This window comes from Vombatus ursinus, unplaced genomic scaffold, assembly GCF_900497805.2.
Source record: "Vombatus ursinus unplaced genomic scaffold, bare-nosed wombat genome assembly UNPS02000582.1, whole genome shotgun sequence".
NCBI lineage: Eukaryota > Metazoa > Chordata > Mammalia > Diprotodontia > Vombatidae > Vombatus > Vombatus ursinus.
The window spans coordinates 33,615,193-33,634,671 of NW_020940360.1; the positions used below are offsets into that span (position 1 = coordinate 33,615,193).

The following is a 19,479-nucleotide window of genomic DNA, read 5'->3' on the forward strand; positions in this document are numbered from 1 at the left end:
AAAGCTTCTTTGAACATGATGATCAGAATTAGTCTGAACACAAGATTTTAGGCTGCAGGGCTTTATTTCATACTTATTTCTGAAGGCTACCTTTGATCACCCTCCAAAGAACTTTTAGGTAAACTTTTGAACACTCGAATTCTCATAAAAAGTAAAAATAAATGTTATATGTTATATATAATTGTAAAATAAAATAATGGATAAAACAGGCATATCTTCCTTCTATAGCTTCTAAAGTAGTGACACTGCATGTAATAAGTAATGTGAAATTTTCATTACTATAATCACTGTTTGCTTTTGTTCAAGAACTACGATAAAAAAAAAAAAGGTCCTGATTATCTTCCAATGAACCTTCATAATATTTTGTCTCATCTCTGCTTTATACTATACTTGAATTCCTGGCTCTGACACTTATTATCTATGTAATGTTGGTAAATCACTTATGAATCTCAGTTTCTGCATCTGTAAAATGGGAATAATAAATGTAATACCTACCTTATAGTTACTGAGGCTCAAGTGAGCTAATATATATGAAAAGTGCTTTGCAACTTTAAAGTAATGTATAATTGTCCATTGTTACTCTTATTTGTTGCATTAATTTCCTAAGGGCAAGTTTGTAAGTTCCTCATTTTTTACCCACAAAAAAAGATCTGGCACAGTGTTTTACATATAGTAAATTCAATATATACATTGAATTGCTAGTTCTTCATCGATCATGCTATCAACTATGGGTGTACCCAGAGGCTCTGTTCTGGGCCCTCTTCCCTTTCTAGGTTTTCTCATTTGATGGACTAGCTGACTCTCATTGGTTTAATTATCTTTTCTATGCAAATGATTCCCAGATTTATACAGCCAGCCCTTAACTCTCTCCTCAGTTCTAGTCACATTATCTTCAAACTACTTCTTAGATATTCCAAAATGGATGTCCTGTAACCACCTCAAACTTAAGTGTCCAAGGGGCAGCTAGGTGGCACAATGGATAGAGCTCCGGCCTGGGAATCAGGAGGACCTGAGTTCAAATCTGACCTCAGACACTCGACATTTATTAGCTGTGTGACCCTGGGCAAGTCACTTAACCCCCACTGCCTCACCAAAAAACAAACAAACAAAACTTAAGTGTCCAAAACTGACCTCATCATCTTTCTCATCAAATCTACCTCCCCCTTCCAAATTTCCCAATTTCTTTTAAGGACACTACCATCTTTCCAGTCTCCTTGGTTTGCAACCGTGGCATTATTATCAACACCTCACTTTCCCTCACCACATATATTCAAGCAGATGCCAAATCACTTAATGTATCTGTACCCTTCTCTTTATTCATGTAGCCACTTAGGCCCTCACCATTTTTCACTTGCACTATTGCAACAGACTCTTAACTGGTCTCTGTGCTTCAAGGCATCCCTCTCTCCGATCCATCCTCTGCACTGCTACCAAAGTGATTTTTTTTGAGTTCACTCACCTACTTCATTTCACCACTCACCTACTCAATAAACTCCACTACCCCCAATGTTAACTCTAGAATTAAATATGAAATCCTCTGCTTCTCACTTCAGAGTTTTTACCCAAAAGGTCCCATCTACTTTTCCAGTTTTATACATGCACTCTGTTCCAGCTAGGTGGTACAGTGGATCACGGGGCTGAAGTCATGAAGACATCTTCCTGAGTTGAAATCTGGCCTCAGAAACACAATAGCTGTGGGATCCTCGGCAAGGCCCTTAACCCTGTTTGCCTCGGTTTTCTTGTCAGTAAAAACAGCTGGAAAAGACCACTCCAGCATCTCTGCCAAGAAAACCCCAAATGGGCTCATGAAGAGTTGGATACAACTGAACGACAAAAACTGCGTTCCAGTCAAATTGGTCTTCTTTTGATTTGTCACACATGGCTCTGCTCTGCGCTGCTGAACTGGGTGACACCATCTGTAGAACGCTCTCCCCTCCTCCCTTCTGTCTCTCAGAATCCCTTACTTGCTCCGAAACTCCGTTCATGCCCTATCTTTCGCATGGATCTTTCCTACGCTCCCCAGCTGACAGTGCTCTCTCTGTCAAAATCATTTTGCATTTGTTCTGTGTCCACTCTTTGAGTACAGAGGCTACCTTTTTATCTTCGTGTCATGACCTAGCATAACGCCTAACGACTGACTTCCATGAGCACACGACTTCTTCATCACATAGCAGGGGGTAGGAACTTAGTCTCCAGATTTGGCCTGCAGAATGGAGAACAGGAGAGATGTGTCCCACTGCATACTTCTGTTCCATGGCGGAGTTGGTGGCCTACGAACGTGGAACACTTCATATAACATCATTTTTAAAAATGTGTTAATTTTGCTGAACTGGGTTTTTTCTCCCGCCCTCTAAAAAATCCGTTATGAGGGATGGCTCTCTCTAAGTGGGGGATAATACATAACCTGTTTTACATAGAGAAACTTGGTTTTCTGATGTCTAAGCCCATATTCTTTCTACTAGAACACCGTCTATCGAATATAACCCAACTATTCTGATATCTATTTTTATAGTCTTAAAATATAATAAACAAGGCAAATTTTCAGAGCTGATCACTGTGTTAATTTGTTTTGCTTAAATGTTCTCAACTGCTACACAACCAGTAGTTTAAGGAATTAAAAAGATGAATAAAACATACTTTTACTCTTCAAACGATTTATTTAAAAGCATACAAATAAACGCAATATACAGCGTAAAAGTGAGAGAAGTTTGAAGTTCAGTAAGAGTTCACTTTTTTCCTGAGGTCAGTCTGGTAATGGAAAAAAAGACAGAGGTGGCATCTAAGCTGGGTCTTCAAGGATATGCAGTTCAAATGATGAAAGTATAGAAATGAGAATTTATCAGACACAAGGAATTTTTTCATTCCTTGTGTCTGATAAATTCTCGTTTCTATATGAGAGGTAAAGATACCAAAAAACTAAAAATGCATGACATTTTCTAAGAAAATCAGACTGGTATGCCTAAAACATAGGGCAGGTGAAGACTGAAAAATGTGTGAAAAGGCTAAAAAAAGCAGGTTGCTACCAGACTGAGGAAGGTCATGCTTGCCAATCTAAAGAGTGTGAACATAATACACTAAGCAATGAGGAGTCACTGAAGCCTCGTGAGCAAGGCAGTGGTGTATGTGATGGATTGGAGGGGAGAAAGCTCAGAGACAAAGGACACTAGTTAGGAGACTAATATAACAGTTTGGGCAAAAAGTAATAAGGGATTGAAGTTACATAGCAATAACGCAGTCAACAAACATTTAACATATTCATTTAATTCATTTAACGTATAACAAACTCCAGGCACTATGCTAAGCACCGGGGATACCAACAAAAAGCAAAAATACAATTCTTGTCCTCAGGAAGCTCACATTCTAATGAAGGCAAGATGCAAATAACTACATACAAGATATAAAAAGTATAGATGGAGCAAAGGAGAGGATAAAGGTTAAGAAAATATGATTAACAATGATAATCATGAACAAAAAAGGGATGAACCCATCCATAAAATGGAAAAAAGTTAATGCAATAGATTAAAAAGTAGAATCCAAACAAATCCAAAACAAAGACTGACATAATTTTTAAATAAGGAAGCAAAACAGAATTTAATTTGCTTCACGTGAACTGGAAAAAAAAAAGCAGGAGCAGCAATCATTTTCTCAGAAGAGGCAACAGTAAAAACAGACATGGTTAAAAGCAAACTATATGACTGCTTAAAGGCATTATATACCAAAAGGCATAGTATCTAAGTGTGTAAAGGAAAAATTAATTGAATTAGACAAATACACAGCAAAATTATCATAGTCGGGGACTATCACGTATTCCTTACAGATCTAGACAAATCTATCAAAAAAGATAAATAAAGCAGAAGGAACTAAGTAGAATTTTTTAAAAAGTTAGCTATCTCATAAAAAGAAACTGAACCAGCCATAAATGAATCCCTAAAGAAAAAAACCCAGGAGTAGATGTATTTACAAGCAAATTCTATCAAACACTAAAAGAACAACTCTATAATATAAATATGATCTTGATACCTAAAGAAGGAAGAGCTAAAAAAAAAAAAGGGAAAAAGAAAACCATAGGCCTATATCCCTAACAACTATTGAAGCAAATATAATGAATAAAATGTTAGCAAAGAGGCTACAGCAACACATTTTAAAGCGTATACACCATGACTAGATAAGATTTATACTATGCATGAAGGGTTGGTTTACTTTTAGGAAAACTATCATAAATATAACGGACCACATCAATAACAAAAACAATGCAATTTATATGATGTCAACAGATGCAGAAAAAGCTTTTAACAAAATACAACACCTACTTCTATTAAGAAACACTAGAAAGTATCAGAATAAATGAATCTTTCCTTAATATTGTAAATGGTATCTATTTAAAACCAAGTTATCAGTATCATATACAATAGCAAAAAATCAGAGACCTTTTCAATAAGATGAGAGATAAAGCACGTTTGTCCATTATCATCATTATTTGACATGGAACTAAAAATGCTACCTATACCAAGACAAGAAAATTAAATTGAGGGAATAAGTATAGACAAAGAGAAAACTACCATTTGTTGATGATATAATGATCTGCCTAGAGAACCCAAAGATGCAACTAAAATTTAACTGAAACAATTAACTTCAGCAAAGTAGCTAAATACAAAATTAACCCAGATAAATTATCAGCTTTTCTGTATTGAATTAGAGGCATAGAATGAAACACACATTTTCAGACACAGCTAATGTGAGGATTTGTTTTGCTTAACTATGTTGATTTGTTTCTAGGAAGGGTATTTTGGGTTGTTTTTTTTTTGTTATTTTAATGAGTAAGGGTGAATTTAAAGATACTAAAAACCAGAGTGTTAGTGATACCAAAAACCATGGGTTAAAAAAAAAGGAAAGCAAATAGGACCATTAGAGCATTTCTTTAAAAACTGACAGAAGAGAACAGAAGGAAGTTTTGAGAGAAATATAGAAAAAAAAGGATAGCTTTTAAATTGAACTGAATTTATTATGTTCATATGTCTGTATAATCAAAAAAAATTATGAGTAGATAGAACAGTTCTTTCACTTCTTCAATGAAAATAAATGGAACAAGTTTGCTTTCTTAAAAACAAAAAAGTAAAATAAAAAGTGATCTTTCTCTTCAGATGATTCAACACAATTCATTTTCAAGCTACACTTCTCAAGAGGGGGAATAAAATTGTAAAGTACTCCATTAAAGTGGTTTTGTAAAATAAGAATTTCACTGAATGAATCAGTGGGATATTCATTCATTCAACAAACATTAAGTGCCAACTGAGCAAATAGAAAGCACCAATCTTCATTTGGATAGACATATAAATGCCAACTGAAAAAATGCAACCCTCATCACTAAGAAGCAAATCAACCTTCTGTTATTAATGGTCTTTTCCCAAAAAGTCTGTGTTAATAAAATAATCTGCAGTGAATTGTGAAATAAATATACAAATGTTTTCATCAAGTTTTAATGTCAACAATACCCACTGCCAAGTCCACCTAAAGCAGCATAAATGGCTACAATCCAAATTATTGTGAAATTAATTTACTCCTTTAAATCTTCCTTCCCTATTTGATGAGCAAATTATCTTTATAGCTTTTTACTAAATACCAAGTGCCTCACCTTTTCATACTGGATTATATTCTAATTTTTATACTTATATAAATTTGTTCATTAAGAAACTGCATATAAATATGTCAATTTTAAGTCTTTATAATAAAATGATTACTTGTTCCACAGCAAAATTAAGATGTACTTCAAGTACAAATTTATTTTAAGTAACTTTCTCATAAGTGTGTGGATTTTTGTACATACCACATGGCTTCAGAATGAACTTAACTCAAATTCCTTTAAAAATTACTGCAGGCACATTAATGAGCAAACATCTAATTGGCTCAAGAGTATAACGATTGGTAAATACAAAGAAAGTTGCCAATAGCTCACCTATATATGCTTATTTTATTCTCCTGACCCAGTGGGACATAATAATATTTTGTAATTGGATAAAGTAAATGTTTATGAAAGTTCTCCCAATAGGTACTGGGCTATTAAGTCGATCATTAATCTCATATCCTTTATCTTACAAACCAAATACTTCCTCCACCGTCTCAATACTTAAGATCGGGCAGCGCGCGCACGCGCGCGCACACACACACACACACACACACACACACACACACACACACCCACACACCCCCTCTACCAACTCATGAGATTATAGTATATTTATGCTTAACTGGATGTTGGACCAAAATTACAATGATCTTTCACAGGATCATAGTTTTAAAGCACAAGAGGGAAGTTCACTGCTCTATGTCCTCTTCTCTCCATCATCCTCCAATCCCAAATTCTCATGATAGTATAGTTGCATGAGTCTTTAATGTTTAAAGGTTGAAGCAGAAGGCTGCTTTATTTTCTCTAAACCTTGGTCAGGAATTTAGTAGCACAACACGTGAAGAGTCAAATGACTCTATATCACTGATGTAGGTACTCCCTTTAATGATGCAGATCAAAACTCACCCATTTTTTGATTACCCTGTGTTACTCTTGTACATGCCACAAGTCTTTCAGAGGTTCTATCCAATTTGCTCACAGAAGTCTCCCCCAAATCCCCACATCAGTACAAGGACATCAGTGAAGCATGTGGATTGTCCATTAGTTATTTCTCACTGTCACCACATGACCATCCGTGTATTTCATGACACTTTTTAGAGGATTTATACTGCATAATTCTTTGTTTGGCAGCCTGTTCAATTTCATCAGTCCATTGTCCATTAGGTAGTTTTCAACTGTGATTCTTCAAAGACTGTAGTATTTCACAACTACACCACATCACTCAAAAAATATTGATACAAAAAAAAAAATGGGTCCTCTGATTCTGAGAGAAACTTGGGGTCCTTAAAGAGAATTGTTATTCCCTATGCTGCCTTTCTTTTTTAGTTCTAGGCTCCTATTTACAAAGTACATGTACATATGTACATCAAAGGAATGACTGAAAAAGCATGTGTTATGTACCTACCAAATGCTTTAGATAAAAATATAAAAGTAAAGACAATACCTACCCTCAAAGAGCTTATGTTCTAATAAGGACAGACAACACACTTAGGAAAATAATCATCAACAAGGGCCATTTTGATCCAGAAAATTAAAGGAATAGTGAGTGAGGCCATAGAGAAGTAGAATGACAAACATCATCCCATTCAGGAACAAATGGCAGAATTACAGAATTAGAGGTTAGGGAGCAGGAGGAGAAGAAGGTAAAGAGATGGCGGAAGAGTAGGCAATGATATATGAGATAGCAAAGGCCTTCCTGTAATAGTAAGTGGAGGGAGAAGGAAGGGAACAAGCATTTATTAAGAGACTACTAGGTGCCAGGCAATGTGTTAAGCACTTTAAAAATATTATCTCATTTGATGAAGGAAAGGTAGATCAATGAGAACAGAAGGGCCCCATGGCAAAAGTTTTGAGACATGGTCTCTGGTGTAGGCAACAAATCAGTTGGTCAGGCTATGAAGAAGATGGCCAGAAACAAGGGGAGTGGACAAACTTTACAGGTTTGTTTTTTTTTTAATTATCATAATCTTGGGAAAAAGCATTCTTCATACACTATTTTTTTTGCAGTGTGGATAGTTAGGTAGGTCAAACATTTAAGTGGATGTGGAAATCAATAATGTAATAAAAATTATATTCAATAAATGGCCTTTGAAGCATAGGTTAAAAATTAATTGGAAATTAAATAACCTAATCCTAAAGAATGAGTAGGTTAAAGAACAAATCATAGAACTAATCAATAATTTCATTAAAGATAATGACAAAAATGAGATAACACACCAAATTTGTGCCATGAAGGCAAAGGAGTACTTAGGGAAAATTTTTTATCCCAAATGCATACATCAATAAATGAGAGAAAGGGTATATCAATGAATTAGGCACATAAATAAAAAAAAAAAACTAGAAAAAGAAAACATTAAAAATCTCCAATTAAACATCAAATTAGTAATCCTAAATATCAAAGAGCAATTAATAAAACTGAAAATTAAAAAAATAAAACTTGAAGCTGGTTTTATGGGGGAAAAAACAATAAAACAGATACACCAATGGTGAATTTGATTTTTAAAAAGAAGAAAACGTACTGTTGGTGGAGTTGTGAACTGATTCAACGATTCTGTAGAGTAATTTGGAACTATGCCCAAAGGGCATTAAAGAGGCATACCTTTTGACCTAGCAATACTAGGTCTATATCCCCAAAGAGATAAAAAAAGCAAAAAGGGAAAGGACATATATGTACAAAAATATTCACAACAGCTCTTTTTTGGTGGCAAAGAAATGGAAATTGAGGGGATGTCCATCAACTGGGAAATGGCTGAACAAATTGTGGCATATGATTGTGATGGAATACTATTGTGCTACAAGAAATGATGAGCAGGATGCTCTCAGAAAAACCTGGAAAGACTTATATGAGCTGATGCAAAGTGAAATGTACTATGTACAAAGTAACAGCAATATTGTAAGATGTAGGGGGCAGCTGGGTGGCACAGTGGATAGAACGTCAGCCCTGGAGTCAGGAGGACCTGAGTTCAAATCCAGTCTCAGATACTTGACACTTACTAGCTGTGTGACCTTGGACAAGTCACTTAACCTCGAATGCCTTACCAAAAAGCAAAAAAAAAAAAAAAAAAAGTAAGATGTAAGAATGACTTTTCAGCAATACAATGATCCAGGACAACTCTGAAAGATTTATGATAAAAAAAAAAAATGCTATCCATCCCCAGAGAATGCAGATTGAAACGTGTTTTTTACTTTCTTCATTTTTCTTGAAGCTTTTTTTGGGAGGGGGTCTATGTTTTCTTTCACAACATGACTATTATGGAAATGCTTTGTATGACTACACATATATAACCTATGTTGAACTGCTTGCCTTCTCAATTGGGGGGTGGGGTGGGAGGAAAGGAGAGAATTTGGAACTCAGACTTTTAAAAACAAATGTTAAAAGTTGTTTTTGCATGTAACTGGGGAAAAATAAAATATTTAATAAATTTTTTAAAAACCCTCTTCAAATATCCCTATTTCTGTAAGCATCACTGGGATCACCTTTGACACCTTCATTTCTCAACACCCATACAATGTCTTACCTTGGTAAGTGATCACTTAACCTAAAAGTCTTGTCAAGTCCACCTCCACAACATTTCTCACGTGTTCTCTAACTCCACTCACATAGACTGTATCCTACTTCAGGTCCTCATTACCTCTCCCTGACCATTTCAGTAGCCTCTTAATTGGTCTCCCAGCTTCCAGTATCTCCTCTTTCCTATTTACCAGGTGCTAAACTAATATTTTTAAAAGACAGGTCTGATGATAGATAATAATAAATCTTCAGTGGCTCTCTAGGACTCTAAAACAAAATGCAAAATCATTTCTCTAGAACTCTACAATTAGGCTCCAACATACCATTTCAGTCTAATATTATTCCCTTAAATTCCCTATTATAGTCCAACTGGCCTGCTACCTATTCCCCATACATGTCATTCCATTTTCTGTCTCTGATTGAACAGGTTGCCCCCTATATCTCAAATGTATTCTCTCCTCACTTCTGCCTCTAAGAATCCCTAACTTCCTTCAAAGCATAACATGGAAGCCACTTCCTAGATGAGGCTTTTGCTGATCATTCCAGTGTCAGTGTTTATGCCCTTATGAAGTTGTAATAAGTTACTGGCTTTTTTTTTTCTTTCAATTTTTAGCAACAACATTCCTAATAAACAGATCTGCATTTGCAAAAATAAATCCACATAAAGGCCTGGCTTGGTATTTACTTTATATTTATTTATCTTTGCACCTGCAAAAACCCTCCAAAAGAATGAAAATGCTTAAGCACAAGAACTATTTGTTTTCTGATCTCTGGGGCCTGTGTAGTACAGGACCTTCCAAAAGTAGGTGCTTAATAAATGTTACCTGCACTATACTGAATCCTGATTTTTCAAAAAGAAAAATGGGGATACTTAAAATTTAGACCAATGAACTTTACATCTATTCCCAGCACTTTACCTACAGTCATCTCAAACATAACCTAGCAATTTAAGTATCTACTCCCATCTCTTCAAAATGTGAAGTCTCATGAAAACAGGAGCCATAATATTTATATCTTCCACAACTGTAAAAACAAGTTTCTTAACAAATAGCAAACAAATATAATTTCTGAATCATTTCTGGTTAATCACATATTCTAGAAATTATCTCTTATTTTGAATGAAAATGGCAAACTGCCAAACTACTACGGATTGATTTGCCCATTAGGAAAAAAAAATCAAAATTATCCAAAAACCTTCAGTGACAACTGAAAGGTTATATGTCCTTTTGATTCTGTAGCTCAATTAAATCTTGGCTTAATTAAAAAACCTGCTTTAATTCCCTATCATCTTTTGTTTGAATCTGAAATTTTGCACGTATAGAAGCAAGATAAAAATGCATGAGTTTTACATTTGGCTAATGGAATTTGAAAGAAATTCTCTAATAAAATTTAAAGATATAGCTTCTGAAAAAGTAAGAAGGATTTTAAGAAAATTGCTTGAAGTTTCATAGAAAAACCAACCTGCAGATGTAGTGATAACTGTCTTGTTGCTAATACAAATGGTACTTTCTTTTCTTTTTTGTGGTCATCAACTATGTTTCACAGGGAGGTTAAAAATCGTTAGATCTAAAATGAAAACCTATAAAAACACACTGAAAGGCTCAGGATGTCTTAAAAGAGTTTTCTTAGTTTCATAAGCTTTACTTATTTCTCTTTCACAAGAGGTCTGGGAAATTAAAATTAGCATTTGAAAGTATTCAAAAATGTTTAAACTTTTCATTTAGTTGTTATGTTCTACAGACAGGTGCCTTTCTTAACAAAAGAACTGTACCATCTGCTGTGTCACAATTATGACAAATTTTCAACTATAGCTAAGCAAAAGTTAGAGATAACCTTTGACTTTTTCATGTAATGTAAATTACTGTTTTTTTTCTTTTTAAGCAAAAACTTTCTTAATAACCAAAAGCCGATTTGCAAATATAAATCCAAATAAAGAATTCCTTGGTTTCCTTCAAGGCTCATTGAAGTCTCTCCTTCTAGAAGAAGCTTTTCTTAGTCCCCCTTAATGTTAGGTCTCTCTACTACATTATCTCTACTTTATCCTGCATGTAACTTGTTTGTACATAGTTGTTTGCATGCTGTTTCCTGCTATCTTTATCTCTTAATAGTGGTAACAAAATCTGAGGTCTTGGCTCAGGCTGTCTCACAGCTACAATACTGTCAATATTCTCTATACAGAAATTGTACAACCTCTACCTACTGAAAGTTAATCCAAAACGTCTTTCCTAATTTTAACTATTCCTCTTCAAAACACTCTTTTAGATGTTCTTGCCCTTTATGTCAGATCTATGATATCCAAACTCAATTTCAACACTTTTTATTTACTAGTCTACATATTTATAATGGTTCTCCCAATAATTCTACCCCACAGCCAAATGAGTTAGTTTTCATTTTTCCCTTCTCCTATTCCAAGTTCCATGTTTTTATCTAAGCTATCTAATATTATTCTCAAGAAATTTTTCTTCATTCACAAGTATCCTAAAATCTTCCTTTAACACCAGAGATAGGCAAAAGGCTATATGCCTAGTGTCATGATGGATATAAAAGTATTTTACTTAGTCCCTGACCTAAGGAAACTTATAATTTAGACAAGAAGACCACATAAGTAAAATAAGGGCAAAGGAGAGAGGTAGACAAAATAAGAAATTTGATGGAGAACACTTTCTTGTGAAAGTAGCAGTAGAAGATCAGGTAAGGCTCCATAGAAGAAGTAGCATTGGGCATGGAGGTGTGAGGGAAGCATAAAAAAAAGGCACAAAGACTAGAGAAAGCAGAAGGAGATAGATGGTAGACAAGAGTAGTGGTTTGGCTGAGCATTGAATGCCATATAACTACATATTGTATCAGTCAGCTGCTTATGCTTTATCAAGGTCTCGCTAAAAAACTTTGGTTTCAATTATGAGATATAGGAGAAGCTGGCACAGGACTGTCTAGCATGGCATGCCCTCATCAAAGAAGGCTCTGTGCTCTATAAGCAAAACAGAACTGCAATCGCTCAAAAGAAACACAAATTTAGAGGCATCTCCATCCCAAATGTTCATACAGACTACTGAGCTTGTATTGGTCTCATCAGCCACAGCTGGACATAGTGTAAACTGACCTCAATAAGATGTCATTTTGGCCTTCTTCAAGCACAATGAACAAACACCAACAATTCAGTAAGCAATGGGAGGCCACTGAAGACTTTTACATACATACATACATACATGTACACACATATATACATGTATATTTTTTGCCAAAATGTTCTAATCTCTGATTTGTATTAGTTGTCAACACTGCAGGTAGTATTTATGGAGGAAAAAACTGAAAAGCACCGTTCTCTTAATATTCAACAAATGAACAACATATTTCTTTTCAATTAATTATTGTTCACACTTTATTAGTCATTAAACATTTCTATACAGTACCAGTAAAAACTAGAAGAACTCAATAGAAATAGAATTGCCATTTCAAATGACAAATGCATTAAATATCTGAAGTTAACCTAGCAAGATATACATTAGATTTACATAAATACAACTAGAAAACAATTTTTATAAATATAAAGTGAGATCAGATTGGCAAGTATGAAAAAAGGAAAACGATAAATAGCTTATTAGGCATTAGAGCTTAAAATTGAACAGACAGACCTGGCACATCATGTAATTATGGCAGCTTTTTTCATAGCAGCCAAACACTGGAAACTAAGGAGGTGCCCACTTACTGGGGAACAGCTAAGTAAATTATGATATATGAATATAATGGGATATCACTGTGCCATAAGAAAGGACAAAATAGACAATCTCAGAGGAAACTGCAAAGACATCTATGATCTGAAACAGAGTCAGATGAGCAAAACTAAGAGAATTTCCACAATGACATTATAGAGAAAAACAACTTCAAAACACTTTAGAATTCTGATCAATGCAACGATAAATTATGAATCCAGAAAAATAAAAGTGAAGCACACCACCTACTTCCTGCCAGAGCAGTGATGGACTTAAAACTCAGAATGAGAAACACACATACAGACATGGTCAATATGGGAAGCTGTTTTTATAATGGGCTTATGTATACTTGTGAGGGTTTTGTTTGGTGCTGCTCTATTGGGAGAGGGTAGCAATAAGAAGGAGAGATCTGAAAAACACATGGAGATCTAGAATTGAAGCAATATTTAATGTTCATGCCTAAGCTAGGCTGATTCAATGAAAAAATAATCCAAATTTATTTCTATATTTCACATACCAATCTGATGAAACAAAGTAACAACAAAATTAATAAAGAACAAAAACATCAAGGGAAATAATTTTTTTTTTAAAAAAAGGTAAGAAAGAAGGGGTAATAATATTACCAGATCTCAAATTATATCTAGTAATAATTTTTTTTTAAAAAAGCAAAGTAGATGAGTAGAAAATATAAGTAAGAGTTTGAAGCAAATGGATACAACACTATAGTATCTGATAAACCTAAGAACACAAATTACTAGGGAAGGAACTCATTATTCACCAAAATCTGCAGGGAATACTAGATTTCAGTTTGGCAGAAAATGAGTTTATACAAGTATCTTATATCATATACCAGAGTAAGTTCCAAATTGATGAATAATCTAACTATAACAAGACACATGATGAAAGGAGAGAAGAATACAAAATTATGTCTTTCATAAACGTGGATGGGGAAAAAATGCTACAACCAGAGAAATATTTATCAAATTGGCAAGGAGGTAAAAAAAAAGATGGGGGACGGGGGGAATGCTTACTGGCCTTAGTGGGGAAGGGGACACATTAGTCACTTCTATTGAAGTCGTGAAATGACAGAATTATTTTGGAAAACAACATGGAATCTTACAAGTTAAGTTATAAAAATTTCAAGCCCTCTGACCTAGCAATCACATTATTAGGCTTATACCCAAGGAGAATGACAGTGAGAAAGCCTTTCCTTTACAAAAACACACACAGAAATCCCCTCTATAACGGCAAAGTGTTGGATGCAAAACTTGTACCTGAGGACCAAAGAACATCTGAATAAATGATGGTACATAAACCATTGCACCATTAGAACAAATACAAATAATTCAAATAAACATGAAAAGAGTCATAAGAAATGATACAGAAAAGAAGTGTCAAATATTTTGAGGCCTGCCCAAACCAGATTAAAATGTAATTAAAAAATACTTAACAAAATAAATAAAAATACAATAGAACAAAGATAGATCAATGAACGATTTTCTAAGTCACTACGTGATCCACAGGGATTTCTAAGTGTGGTTTGTATTTCTATGAGAGTGTGAGCCACTGATGTGGAGTAAAGAAAACAGATACAAAATAACACTGACTACAGCTATGAAATTCGTACAGCACTGAATGGCAACAAAATTCATGTCAAATAAAATGAACAATGAACTAGCTTGTTAAAGCCCACAGACTTCCTTTCTTTTAACAAATGGTAAACTGTAAAACTACATAGTTGCACGTCCTGCTCTTTTCTGTTCTTATTCTGCTTAATTGTCTTGGGGCGGGGGGAGGGGGAAGACGACGGGACGGGACAGGACATACTTTGCTTTTGCTTCTGGTTTGGGTATTTATTTATGTTTTATCTTCTGAATTAAAATAAATTTAATCATGTGAAAAAAAGTGAAATCATTTCTGAAGGGTTTCAAAGAGAATAGTGCTATATTTACCATTTTGTAATCCCATCCAGAGTTGTTTATGATCCTTTTTCTGCATTTCATTGATGACTTGACTTTTATGCTTTAAAGCATCAGCTTCTTTCATACAAGACATAAAATGGGCTTCAATTGTATCTTTAGATGGACAATGCAGAAGATCTTTCTCTGGAAAACTCTATCACATAAGGAAAAAAAGAAAATCACAACATGGGCAATACAAGATAAGTGAAATAACCACATAAAAACTGTAATTTTATCCCCACATCAACAAAATTAACCTTCCTTCTTCCCTCCTTTTTCCCTGACTTGGCTTAAATTTAAATAAGAGTTTACATTTCTTCAATTTTTAATTAGAGATTGACATAGCAATAACTAAACATTCTATATAAGCTTTAGAAAAACAAACAAGCTTTCCTCTACCATAACAATAATTGCTACAGAATTCCCTTGAGTTCCCAATATCCAGAAAAATACCATGTTATAATGGAAAAAAGCATGTTGCAATTTTAAATACGAAGAATTTTCTATAGTTGTTTTTTTCTTCCTTGCAAAGTGCTTGTTACAAACCATTTTTACCAGTTCAATACAGGGACTATTTCAATCCAACTCTAAATATTTTTTAAGCTACCTGCCAACATGCCAAAATAATCTGTATCATTTGAGGCTTCATGTTGTTATATAACAATGTATAACAAAATAGAAATAAAAACCAAATCAACAGACATTTATTAAGCACCTACCACGTACAAAGACAATAACATTTCCATAAGGTAAGTCCCTGCCAAACTCAGAGTTTAGAAGCTAATTATTTCTACCTTCATAACATCTTTTGTACATCCTATTTTCTCCACTCAAATAGCCACAACCCTAGATCAAGCTTGTTATCTTAACTCTTGCCTCAACTACCGCAATAGTCTTCTTACTGATTCCCTTCCTCAATTCTCTCCCTACTCCAATCTGTCTTCCAGTCAGGTTATTTTTCTAAAGTCTAGGTTGAACCATGTGCTCCCTTACTCAATGAGCTCCACTGGCTCCCTATTACCTTCAATAGTAAATAAAAACTCCTGTTTTGCCTTTTTTGTAACCTGACTCCTTCCTACCTTTTCAGTTTTCTTAAACTTTATTCCTCTCTACACTCTACAATCCAGCAACATGGACCTTCCTTGAACATGACACTCCAACCCATCTCTAAGACTCTGCCCTGGCTGTCCCCTACTCTTTGAATGCTCTGCTCTATCATGTCTGCCTCTTGTTCCTTGACCTCCTTCTAGCTTAAAGACTATCTCATGCAGGATGCAGGCCCAATTGCCTTCAATCCCCTCAGCTAATGCCCTTCCCTTCTCAAAGTTGCTTCTACCCAATCTGTCTTCTATCTTCTATGTATTTAGTTATTTGCATGTTGTCTCCCCCTTTAGAACTTAAGCTTCTAGAGGTGAAGGACTGTTTTTGCCTTTCTTTGTATCATCAGAACTCAGCCCAGTGCCTGGCGCAGAGTAAATGCTTAATAAAAGCTTGACAACTGACTAGAGAGATCAAACACAATATTAAATGATAATTTCTACATGTGCATATTCTACAGCTGACCATATCTTTAAAGTTATACAATGGACTAAAGGGGCAGAGAATACAAGATCCCATTATTTATTGACCATAAAAAGTTTGATTCAGTAAAGAAAATATAGCCTTTAAACACTTTTCTCCAACAAGTTATCTCCCATGCATATTTTAAGGGCATTCAAGATTCCCTGAAAGACACAAGAGTTAACTTTGCTGAATTAGGTCTTTGAAAATTAATAACAAGCAATGAATTTTAGGGAGATGCATGCTCATCAAAGGTGCTTGCCAGTCTTATACAGAATGTTAAAAATGAAGTCTTAAGAGTCAACAAGCATTTAAGTTATTAAATGCCTCTTATGTATAAAGCACTGTGCTAAGCTTGGGAGATAAAAAGTTAAAAAAAAAAATAAAGAATAACTACCAGCTAGATAGAGGTGGGGAATACGGGACCTTGAGGCTGCAGGTTCCCCACCCCTGAGCTAGATTATGATATTCAATCAGATGGATAGCCCCATTGAATTAGCAAAATCTCTATCTTAGACAAAGAATGAGCTGGGACCCAAATGGAATGGGAGAAAAAGAAAGGTCTATACTACATTTAAGGAATTGTACAGTGGTTTCAAAAACTCTATGCTTCTCCCTGAAACAAAAACTCATCTTTTAACACCAATATGCTTTCAGTAATGGACTTTGGCTACAAACCATTGAATACCAAAAGCTCCAAAAAATCTAAATTAAAAATTGTAGTTTGTTTTGATTATGACTATTCCTTCAATGCTCCTGCCATGCCACTTAAACCCTTTATACCCCTCCCTATCCCCTCCTATTTCCCTGTTGAGTTTAATAGTTTAGACAGCAGGGGTAGGGAAACTGCAGCCTTAAGTCACATGTGGCCCTCTAGGTGCTCAAGTGAGGCCCTTTGAATCCAAATCTGTTCTGTGAAGTTCTGATTCAAAGGGCCTCACTTGAGGACTTAGAAGGCCACATGTGGCTTCGAGGCCACAGGCCCCACTCCGCACCATGCTGATTTAGTTTACTCTGTGTGTGTTTCTACATGTGTTCCACTTCTTCGGTCCAATTCAAACAAAGGTTGAGATTCACAGAACATGCATTCCTCTCATACTTCCTCCATGCTCATATACTCTTCACTTCATATACCCTTATTATGTGAGATAAGTTCCCTACCCTTCTTCCTTTTCTCTGGGGTATAGTTCCTTAATCTTCCCTTTCCTTCTCTTAAAATCATCAAAATAGAACAAAACCACCCTTCACCCTCTGCTTAATTTTCTCTATGATCCTTAAAGGCATGGCTTGAGAGGACACTTATTATTTTTCCCCTATTAACATGTAAACAATTCATCCTCACATAGTTCCTTATGATTGATCACAAATATATATATACTTTTGTATGTTTCTCTTGTCTTCTGAGTTTCCATTTTAAGGATTCTACTCAAGGAATAAGCAAGGGAAGGCAATAAGCACTTACTAAACATCTACTGTATGCCAGACACTGTGCTAAGCAACACACAAAGGTGCAATTCCTTTGTGGTTGTTACTTGTCAAGGAATCTATCATGATTTTAAAATGTGCATGAGAGACTTCTAGTCATCAAGCTAGTAAAGAGGCTAAAAGAGGGGAAAATTAATTGTTGGAGAGACTTTTCATTATGCAATGCAAATTCACTAAATAGTTCTTTGATCCAAAGATTCCATTTCTATAATTATGTTATGTCCCAAGGAGGTTATAGACAGCCAGAAAAGATCTATATGCACAAAAATTTTCATAGAAACATTATTTGTGATCATAAAAATCTGGTGGAAAAATGTGTCCATTCACTCAGGAATAGTTTAACAAATTAGATATGGATTTCTGTACCACAAGAAATGACAAATATAAAAAAATTCAGAGAAATATGGTAAATCTTATATAAAGTGATAAAACACAGCAAAAAGACTATCGTACATAATGACTGTAATAATGTACATATAAACTCTGATCAAATGCAACTGATTATATTAGTACCATAATGCCAAAGTTAAAAGACATCTTTCCTATTAATAAGGGGAATGTACTTTTTAAAAAAATAATATTCTATTTTCCCCCAATTATACATAAAAACAATTTTTAAAATTTGTTGCTTTTTTTTTTAAGTTTTGATTTCCAAATTCTATCCCTCTCTCCATTCCCCTCCCCTCTCCTGGGAACAGTAAGCAATCTGATATGGGTTACACGTGTGCAATCATGTAAAACATGTTCATATTAGTCATTTTGAGCAAGAAGACTCAAAGGGAGAGAAAAATTATATGCTTCAGTCTGTATTCAAGTATCAGTTCTTTCTCTGGAGACAGATAACCTTTTTCACCATGAGTCCTTTGGGATTGACTTGGATCACTGTATTGCTGAGAATAGCTAAGTCATTCACAATCCTTTTTTGTACAATATGCCTGTTACTGTATACGACGTTTTCCTGGTTCTGTTCACTTCACTTTATATCAGTTCATGTAAGACTTTCCAGTTTTTTCTGAAATCATCCTGCTTGTCATTTCTTATAGCACAATAATATTACATTACAATCATCTACCACAACTTGTTCAGTCATTCCCCAAATGATGAGCATTCCTTTGATTTCCAATTCTTGGCCACCACAAAAAGAGCTTCTATAAATATTTTTGTATAAATGTTCTTTTAGGGGCAGCTAGATGGCGCAGTGGATAGAGCACCAGCCCTGAAGTCAGGAGGACCTGAGTTCAAATCCAGCCTCAGATCAAACACTTGACACTTACTAGCTGTGTGACCCTGGGCAAGTCACTTAACCCCAATTGCCTAAAAAAAAAATAAATAAAATTTTTTTAAAAAATGTTCTTTTCTCTTTTTAAAAAAATCTCTTTGAGATAACAGAACTAGCAGTGATATTGCAAGACCAAAGGTATGCACAGTTTTATAACACTTTAGGCATAAGGGAATGTACTTTGTTAATGGGGGCTTTTTAAACACTTTGGAAACCATTAATGTTTAAAACAAACCAAAAAAATAACTCGGGGGCAGCTAGGTGGCGCAGTGGATACAGCACCAGCCCTGAAGTCAGAAGGACTGAGTTCAAATCCAGCCTCAGGCCAAACACTTGACACGTGCTAGCTG

At 34.9% G+C, this 19,479-nt stretch overlaps 1 protein-coding gene across 3 annotated transcripts in view; it reads right to left on the reverse strand.

Moving 5' to 3' along the window:
- Nucleotides 1-19,479, reverse strand: part of ATG5 (autophagy related 5) — a 138,410-nt gene that overhangs the window by 75,134 nt on the left and 43,797 nt on the right. For all 3 annotated transcript variants that reach the window (XM_027855346.1, XM_027855363.1, XM_027855355.1), the window contains one exon: nucleotides 14,797-14,959. In XM_027855346.1, coding sequence (XP_027711147.1) covers nucleotides 14,797-14,959 — 163 coding nt within the window. The remainder of the gene's footprint in view (nucleotides 1-14,796; nucleotides 14,960-19,479) is intronic.